Consider the following 9,365-nt stretch of genomic DNA (forward strand, 5'->3'; position numbering starts at 1 on the left):
GGAGAGTGGAGGATGCCCAGGTGGGTCGTTGCTGAGGAGCCAGGGAAGTGCCTCTGATGCCCCCACTCCCAGGGTGTTATCAGTCATTGGTGATGCTGTGGGGTGGCCTTCCAGTACCTAAGGGGGGTCTGCATGAAAGCTGGAGAGGTACTGCTTAGAAAGTCTTTCAGTGACATGAGGAGCAGAAACTGTTTGAAACTAGAGCAGGGTAGATTTAGACTGGGCATTAGGAAGTTCTTTACTATGAGGGTGATGGAACATTGGAACAGTTTGTCCAGGGAGGTGGTATGAGACCCCCACCCCTGGAGACATTCAAAGCCAGGCTTGATGTGGCTCTGAGCAACCTGATCTAGTTGGGGATGTTCCTGCTGACTGCAGGGGGGTTGGACTAGATGACTTTTTAGAGGTCCCTTCTCTGATCTCCTCTGCCACATCAGCCCAGCCCATCATCTCCCTCCCTCCCTCAGCTCGTGGCAGACGCAGCCAGCTATGGGAGTCAGTCAGAGCTGCTTGCCCGCCTCCCTTTCCCAGGCAGTGCGTAATTCCCGGGAGTGGGAGCGAATTCATTCAGCTTTTGTGGCTCAGCCTCCCTCCGCCCATCGCACGCTGCTCATGTCACTCGGCACCACCGCGGCGCGGTCACGCGGCCCCAGGTAGATGACGACTCAGGTCCCCCGGGACGGGGCTTGGCCTGATTACCAACCCAGATGCTCCAAACTGGGGCGATGGGGTTCAGCCAAAACCACCGAGCATCACCTAAATATCTTTGAACAGGAGCTGGAGATCCTTGCCGGCACGGAGCTCGCTGCACTGTGTAGCTGCAGCCTGGCAAGAGAGAGGGGGGATGAGAGAGTAAAACTGGAGTGTTATGAAACCAGCAGGAAAAGGGGGGAGAAGGTGTCACTGGAATACTGCAGATCCGGGAGCTGAGCATCCCTGCTTTGAAGATCCTGCTCCTGTGCTGAATCACAGAGATGGGAAAATCATTGTGGCTTTGGGATCGACTCCTTTTCCAGGCTGCTCCTTCTCCAAGAAGTCTGGATGGAAGGCTTGGGATGGGTTTTGTATAGTGGGGAAAAGGACAGACCCCCCACACCACCCATTTTTGGGCCCCCATGAGGGAAGATGGATAGCCCACGAAAAGCTCCCAAATGCTGATCCTCCCTCCTCATCCCAGCTTTTACACTGGATGGAAGTCCCAAAAGTTTGTCCCCTCTATCCCAGCTTTTGCACTGGCTAGAGGGAAGCCCATGTGGGGTAAAGGCTCTGGGTTGTACCGTGGGGTGGTACATCTGCTCTAGCTTGGCTGGACAAAGACCCTCTGAGCCCCACTGACTGCCATCTCCTGGGGGTGCAGGGAGACCTGCACTGCTGTCCCTGGGCATTGCCCTTGAGGAATGGGAATAACGAAGCCATACCATGCCAGATCACCCCCACCACCATCCCCCCCTTCGCTTCAGATCCCCACGTCCTGGTGCAAGAGGTAAAAATAGACCTTGCCCGGCCTCTTAGCGAGCTGGCAGGGCCTGGCTGGCACTCAGACTGCATCTGCAGATCAGGTACGGAGGTGCCTGACCTTGAGGAGGTGCATCAGGAGCGAGCCCATGAATGAACGGCGGGGGGCGGGCACGGGTGCGAGCGTGGGTGCGGGCGCGGGGACGCGCAGCCCCCGGTGCCCACGGGTGTGGATGGGATGTGGAGCAGGGAGCTGGAGCCTCGTTGTTATTCCGATCACAGCAGCTCTGATTCACAGGCTTGGATCATGAATATAAGTGAAGACTTTGACGTCAGAGTTGAGATTTATCAGCAGATCCAATGGGGCAGGAATATTAAGTGCCAGGAGATGCCAGCTAGCTGCCAACCGTATTAGCGATGCTTGCCGAGGAATGAGGCTTCACACCGAGGACTGGGAAGGATAAAAAAAAATCCAACACCAAAAGCCCACAAAAAAAAAACATCAAAACAAAACCACCAGAAGGAAGGGAAAGAAGCTGATCCTCGAGCGTTAAAGCCAGGTAAAACAACAACCCTTGGTGGTAGCGTGCGGGAGGGAGGGGGCAATGCAGCGGTAGAGCCTCCCCCCCCCCCCCCCCCCCAATCCCAACCTCCCCGACCTTCACACCTCCTCTGCCCAACCTGGGGTGGGGCGGGAAGGGTTTGCTCTATAATAGTGGGGGAAGCAGCATCTTGGCAGCTGGTGGCAGCTGGTTGGGAGCATCTTGCACCAATATTTTGGGAAAGATGGAAATGGGGGGAGGAAGGAGAAAGTTAACGCTGGCTTGTCCCTCACCGCTGCCTTCTCCTTTCACCGGCGGCTCCGCATCCATGCGAGGGCTGGACTATTAATAGTATTTATTTTCACTCGCTGCACACAAAAAAGAAAGGGCTGCGGGAGCGGGGGGAGGAGGGAGAGGAAACGTTTTGTGCTATAAATAGGAAGAAAAAGGAAAAAAAGGTAGCAGTGCTCCGAGGAAGGGAGGGAAGAGGAGGACGAGGCAGGGGTGCGCAGCGCCTGCGGTACCGAGAGTGCATGGAGGGGGCTGCCGACAGAGGGGGGCTGAGTTGTGCTCGGCCTCAGCCCGGCGGGAGCTAGCTGCCAGGGGTGCGTGTGGGGCGGAGGAGAAAGGGGGGTAACGAGAGCTGCCTGGGCCCGGGGCTGTGCGGGTTACTTCCCCGGAAAACTGCAGTCGGACTACGGGGTGGAAAAGCGGATGGGGATGAGTCCTGCGGAGGGAGAGGGTGGCTGGGTAAGGGGCTGGGTGTGGGGTGTCTTGAGGGTCGGGGTGGGGGTCTCTGGGACCCAATGCGGGGCTTGGGGTGAGGGTCCCGGATCTCGGTGCCAGGATTGCAGGCAGAGCAACCTGGGCTCGGTGCGGGGGTCGCTGCGGAGCTCCCCAGTTTCGATGTGGGGCTCAGTGCGGGGTCTCAGGGCACCGTTCGGGGCTTGGTGTGAGGGTCCTGAGGCTCGGTGAAGGGGTCCTCGGGGCCGGTGCGGGGCTCGGCGAGGGGCTTGCCTCTCCTGACGGCATCCCTCTCCGTCTCTCCCCAGCGATGCTGCACGGCCCCGCCGCCATGGGGGAGCCGTGGCAGCCGCAGCCGCAGCAGCAGCAGCGGCTCCCGGGGCTCGGCAACGCCTCGGAGCCCAGCGCTTGGCCCTCGGATGCGGGAGGGCCGGGAACGACGGCTCCGGGAAGCGTCGGCGGGGCCGGCCCCGAGCCCGGGAGCGGAGCAGGAGCCGGGGGAGCCGTCAGCCCCTGGGACATCGCTCTGTGCGCTACGGGGACGGCGGTGGCCGGGGAGAACGCTTTGGTGCTGGCCGTGCTTTTCTACACGCCGAGCCTGCGGGCTCCCATGTTCCTGCTGATCGGCAGCCTGGCCCTGGCCGATTTACTGGCCGGACTGGGGTTAGTGGCCAACTTCGCCGTGCGGTACCTGCTACGACCTCCCAGCGAGGCGGCGGAGCTGGGGGCTGCGGGGCTGCTGCTGGCCGCCTTCTCCGCCTCGGTCTGCAGCTTGCTGGCCATCACGGTGGACCGCTACCTGTCCTTGTACAACGCGCTGACCTACCACAGCGAGCGCACGCTGGGCTTCACCTGCGCCATGGTGCTGCTGATGTGGCTCCTGTGCCTGGGAGTGGGGCTCCTGCCGCTCCTGGGCTGGAACTGCCTGAGGGACCAGAGCTCCTGCAGCATCCTGCGGCCCGTCACCAAGGACAACGCGGCGGTGCTGGCCGTCACCTTCCTTCTCCTCTTCGCCCTCATGATGCAGCTTTACCTGCAGATCTGCAAGATCGCCTTCCGGCATGCCCAGCAGATCGCCGTGCAGCACCAGTTCATCGCCACGGCACAGGCCACCTCCACCCGCAAAGGGCTCTCCACTCTCTCGCTCATCCTCGGCACCTTCGCCCTGTGCTGGATCCCCTTTGCTATCTACTCCTTGGTGGCCGATTCCAGCTACCCCGTGGTCTACACCTACTCCTTGGCGCTGCCCGCTACCTGCAACTCCCTCATCAACCCCATCATCTACGCCTTCAGGAACCCAGACATCCAGAAGTCTCTCTGGCTGGCCTGCTGTGGTTGCATCCCTTCCACGTTCTCCTCCAGACCAAGGACATCCAGCGATGTGTGAGGACTAAGCACGGAGTGAGACATGCTCTCTTGCTCTTCTCCTCCTCCTCCTCCTTCTCCTCCTCCTCCTCCTCCTTTTCCCTTCTGTCGTTATTGTTTCCTACAGGGAGGAACCCCCCCAGCCAGCACATCTTGTTCCATGAAAAGATGGCAAAAAAGAGGGAAAAAAAAGAGAAGGGGGAAACAAAGAGAGAGGGTAGAATGAGAATGGTTTCTTTTAGAAATGTTATTTTCTTACACATTTTATTTTTTATTTAAAAACACAAAACACACACAAAAAAGGGGGGGAAAAGAAAAAGAAAATAGCTTAAAAAAAAAAAGGGTCTTCACTTGACAGCATTTGTCTCCTCTTGGGGTAAGGAGCCAGGGGAGCAGTGGGCTTGCCAGCCCTGGCTGGGTCGCTTTCACCCTCACCCCCTGCCCTGGGGCCACATCCCATGAATGGCAACCGCTGGGAAGGATGCAGGAAGGGGGTGAGTGTTGGATTCCCTTATCGGGGCTGGTCCCCACACGTGGGGTTGCTGTGCCCATTCCCCTGACATCAGGCCTTGTGATGCTATGCAATAATCAGAACAAGGGGTGAGGGGAGGGGGGGGCACTGCAGGGATGGGGAGGCCCTGGGCAAGTGCAGGGGGTTTGGTGGGGGGTGGGGGGCTGGAGGGGACCTGGATGGGGTGGGGACAGGATGCCTCTCTGTTTTATGTCGTTTGCAAAGCACTTTGAGAATCTGGCACTTTAGTGTGTGGATGTTGTTTTGAGCCGTGGCAGGGATGGGGGTACCCAGGGAATCTACCCCCTCTCCTCCTCCCCAGTAAAATAAATATGGGGGCTCACAGTGTGCAGGCAGTGAGACCAGCTGGGGTGTCCTGCATCTCTGAGGAAGCCAAGGAAAGGCTCTCCTGCCCAGTTCGGGGCCAGGGGGCGATGAACGCCCCTGGTTGCACTCACTGCCACACTGATTGTTTACATGGGGTGGGATTTTCATCCAAAGATGGGACTGGGCTTGCTGGGGTCCCCTGGAAGGAAGCCTCTGTAGTCACGTGTTATTCTGGATGCTACCAGTTTAATTTGCTTCATTAGAGAAGCTGTGCTACCTTCTCATTCTTGTCTCATGTGCTTTGTGGTGTTATTGAGACCATGATGAAGTGTCCTTTATCTTGTGCTTTATTTTGCTTGAGAAGTGGGATAGTGCATTCACTTACAAAGCAAGCAAGAGCAGCCTTCAGCAGGATGATAGGGATTGGAATGAAACATCTTGGGTGGGTGGGTCAAGGAAGAGGTGGTGGATGCTGCTCTGGAGCCCAGCATGGGAGCAGCTCAGGGGCTGCAGCAGGAGGTCTCTCACCACCCAGGTCTGGTGTCCCAGATGTGTTACTTTCCTTTGGGGAAAAATGCTGGGATCTCCATCATCTGAAAACCCTCCTGGAGGAAAAGGTCCTGAGTATGTTGGTTGATAGGTGGGTGAAGATGAGAGAGTGTGTGCTCAGGTGACCAAGATAGAAAATGGCATCCTGGTCTGGATCAGCAATAGTGTGGCCAGCAGGACCAGTGTGAGGATCATGCCCTAGTACTCAGCACTGGGGAGGCCACATATTGAATCCTGGCATCACTTTAGGGCTCTTATTCCAAGAAGAACATTGAGGGGCTGGAGCAGGAGAAGGATCTGGAGAACGGGTCTGGTGAGGAACAGCTGAGGGAACTGGGATTGCTCAGCCTGGAGAAAAGAAGGCTGTGAGGAGATCTTGTGACACTACCACACTAGTCTGTGTTCTCTGGAGGATAGAAATGTCCTTGCTTTGTGAGGCTGGGCTGGATTTGAAGGCATTTGATGGCTGGAGACAGCCATGACTGTATTTTCTCTCTGTATTTGTGCACTTGATCTCTTGGTCCTTAGAGTTAAGTGCACATGAGAAAGCTATGAATGTCCATAGTGTGCCTGGGGCTTGAGCTTAGTGTCTGCCTTAAAAAGGTGGCCAGCCTCTCGTTTGTTCTTTCCTTTCACTTCTGAGTACCTGGATACCAATGAGACAATGCTGGCTCAGTGTAGGTCTGAAAGCAGACAGATATATACATGTAGAAGTAATACAGGCATGAACACTTTGCTCAAAGTTCTTCTGGTTTCTGCAAGCACAGCCAGGTTCCTGCAGTTCCTTGGTGTGAAAACCCAACACAGAGGCAAGCTCAAACCATTGTGGAAATATTGTGAACATTTTGAAATGTATTTGCATGGCTCTACCTAGAAGAGAGGATTTGTTTCTTTAGAGGAAATCCCAGACTGGTGGGGATTGGAAGGGACCTCTGGGGATCGTCTAGTCCAACCCACCTGCTGAAGCAGGTTGCACAGGATCATGATATCCAGGTGGGCTTGGAATCTCTCCAGAGAAGCATACTCCACAACCTCTCTGGGCAACCTGCTCCAGGGCTCCAGCACTCTCACACCAAACCAGTTTTTCCTCCTGTTCAGATGGAACCTCCTGGGTTCTGGTTTGTGCTCTAAGGGAGACCTTCTCGAGGCCTTTCAGGGCTTACAGAGGCCAATCAGAAAGCTGGGGACAGACTTTTGAGCAGGGCCTGTTGTGACAGGACAGGGGATGATGGATTTGAGGTAAGAGGGAGATTCAGACTCAAGGAAGACATTTTTCACACTGAAGGTGGTGAGAGCCTGGCCCAGGCTGCCCAGAGAAGGGGTAGATGCCCTATCCCTGGAACCATTCAGGTTATTTGTGACTCTCAGCAACCTGTTCTGGTTGAAGATGTCCCTGCTGAGGTTTTAGATACCCTTTAAAGGTCCCTTCCCATCCAAACCATTTTATGATTCTATGATTCTACCAAGTTAGTAATGGTGTGTGCAGGGTGGGAATGTCCTGGCCTCCTCCAGTGCTGGGACATGTTTAGTGCAGAGCGCAGGACCTGACTTTAGTTGAGGTTGTGTTGCCATAAACATGAAGCTGCTCCCGTGAATGTAATGATGTCACATGTGGCTGGGGCACTGGAAAACAGAAAAGGCTTTCCAGCACAGAGAATCCTTTGTCGATTCCCTGAGGATCCAAAACTTCCACCAACAGGATGAAAAGAGTGAGGCAGCCCCTGTCCAGCTGTTGGGTGTTATGAGAAGGACAGAAAACAGCCAGAGTGTGGCACATCATTCTCAGTTTTCTGGTGTTGAACATACTGGAAAGCCTCCTCTGGCTGGGATGCCTCTGTCAGAAGTCATTAGGAAAGTTGAGGTCTATAAAAGCCATTAATGTAATTATTGTGCTTTTCAGATGAGGTCCAAGGGGACAGTGGCAGTTCTGCAAAGCACAAGGTCTTTAGCTGGTGGAAATGCACAGATGTCCTTTGATTTCCACAGTTTTCTCTAAGTGGGAACTGAGCCTACTTGGAAAGGGCTGGTTGGTGTTTAGTTGAGCAGACTTCCATGTCCTCACCTTGGCAAACAGCCCAGATGCTGCCATCCTACCTTTAAAAAGTGGGGTTTGCAAAAAGCTTTTGATCAAAGGTGGAAGGCCAGAGTATGGCCATGCTTAAACCCATGTCACTCCTGAAGCCTGCAGAAGCTGGGCTAGAGCTTCGAGGAGATGTGCGGGGGGTGGGTGTGAGCTTGTACAGTTACAGCAAGTCCTTGTCCCTGTCCCAGCATGTTTCACCTGAGAAACTAAAAAGACCCCAAGAGGCTAAAAACATATATAGACTTGACCAACCAACCAAGATGCTTAGGGATTTTAGTTTTCTTTCTGTTTTCTTCAGTTTGGGACTTCGAATAGTGAAAAATGTATCTTTTAAGCCAACTTCATTGTAGTAACCAGCAGGAAATATCTCAAGGGTATCTCAGGCCTGATGTGTGTGGCAGCCACAATTGGTTCATCTCCAACACAGGGTTTTGACTGAACTTTGAATAAAACCTCAAGAAACCATTGCTGTTCTCAGTAGGTGATGATGTACCTCTTTCATGTAGAAGCATCACATTTGGGGTGGGGAGGGCTCTAAAGAGCCACTGACCTTGGAAATGGCTTGTATTGGTGTGCATTGGCCAGCATTGACAGCTCACCTGGTTGTTAACCATTCATTAAGGGTCAACTTCTAACGGTCAGGAATAACTCTTCAATGTGCATAGTATTGCCTTGGAACTCCTCTCACCTGTGCTCAGCCTTTCCTCTTGGTGAGGTGGCAACAGTGACACCTTCACTTGTACCATAAGAAACGTGGCCATGGCACTTCAGGACATGGTTTAATGTCCACGGTGGTGTTAGGCTGGTGGTTGGATTTGACGGTCTCAGAGGTCTCTTCCAACCAAACCAGTGCTATGATTTGTACCTTTTCTGTTAGCAGTGCTGTCACCACCTGCACACTCCCCTGAGAGGCACTGTTCCCACTGTCCTTGCAGCCTGGGAATGGAGCTTTCCCAGCTCTGCAAAATTAAATATCACAGAGACAAAATGGATTTTCCACAGAGAAACTCAGAAGCAGAATGGGTGATCCAGAGCTCTTTTGTCTCTGACACTGAGGGATGTGACTAAGTTGCCTCCAGCTCCAAGGGTAACAGTTGCCTTCACAAACGCTGCTGGATGTCAAGTGTAATTGGGCATGAATCAAGGTGATTCCTTCATGACCAGAACACACGCAGGTTGGTGACCTTATTGCTGTATCAGGGACTGCTGAGATAAGAAGAGGGGAAATGGCTTTAAACTGAAAGAGTGGAGATTTAGATTAGGTATTTGGAAGAAATTTTCACTCATGAGGGAGATGAGGTTGCCCAGGGAAGCTGTGGATGCCCCATCCCTAGAAGTGTTCAAAGCCAGGTTGGACAGGCCTTTGAGCAATCTGGTCTAGTATGAGGGTTGGCAGTGGGGGTGGAACTAGGTAATCTTTAACGTCCCTTCCAACGCAAACCATTCTATGATCTGAGAGTTGGAAAATACCAGGCTTGTCTCAGGAAAAGCTCTTTTCCAGATGGGCAGTATCTGGCTAAGGATGAGAGGTAGTACTGACCACTGCTGGCAAAGCAGATGTCCTTTTGAGTCTGCTGCAGCCTGGCCTTTTGGCTCTGCTTTGCCTTTTATCCAGTGCCACATGGAAAGTGGTGAGGACTGGACTCCTGTCTGATGTCCATTGTGTCAGAATCAGGTCCCAGGCAGGATAAACAGAGGGCAAATCTTCTGGGTTGGTAGGGGAGGGATGAGTTTCTGGTGGAAAAGCTCAGCAAGAAACTCAGCCAAACTTGGGTGGCCAAGGGCCAGA

General features: G+C 54.0%; 1 protein-coding gene across 3 annotated transcripts; it reads left to right on the forward strand.

Moving 5' to 3' along the window:
- Positions 1-1,717: 1,717 nt before the first annotated feature.
- LOC135183962 (G-protein coupled receptor 12-like) lies at positions 1,718-4,699 on the forward strand. Of its 3 annotated transcripts, none has more exons than XM_064159354.1 (2): positions 1,718-2,015; positions 3,050-4,699. In XM_064159354.1, the coding sequence occupies exon 2, from the start codon at positions 3,052-3,054 to the stop codon at positions 4,126-4,128; it is 1,077 nt and encodes a 358-aa protein (XP_064015424.1). In that variant the 5' UTR covers positions 1,718-2,015; positions 3,050-3,051; the 3' UTR covers positions 4,129-4,699. The 3 variants fall into 3 exon arrangements, with proteins under 3 accessions (XP_064015424.1, XP_064015423.1, XP_064015425.1); XM_064159353.1 differs by lacking the exon at positions 1,718-2,015 and adding an exon at positions 2,168-2,602; XM_064159355.1 differs by lacking the exon at positions 1,718-2,015 and adding an exon at positions 2,168-2,501.
- Positions 4,700-9,365: the final 4,666 nt, after the last annotated feature.

This window comes from Pogoniulus pusillus, chromosome 19, assembly GCF_015220805.1.
Source record: "Pogoniulus pusillus isolate bPogPus1 chromosome 19, bPogPus1.pri, whole genome shotgun sequence".
Classification (NCBI taxonomy): domain Eukaryota; kingdom Metazoa; phylum Chordata; class Aves; order Piciformes; family Lybiidae; genus Pogoniulus; species Pogoniulus pusillus.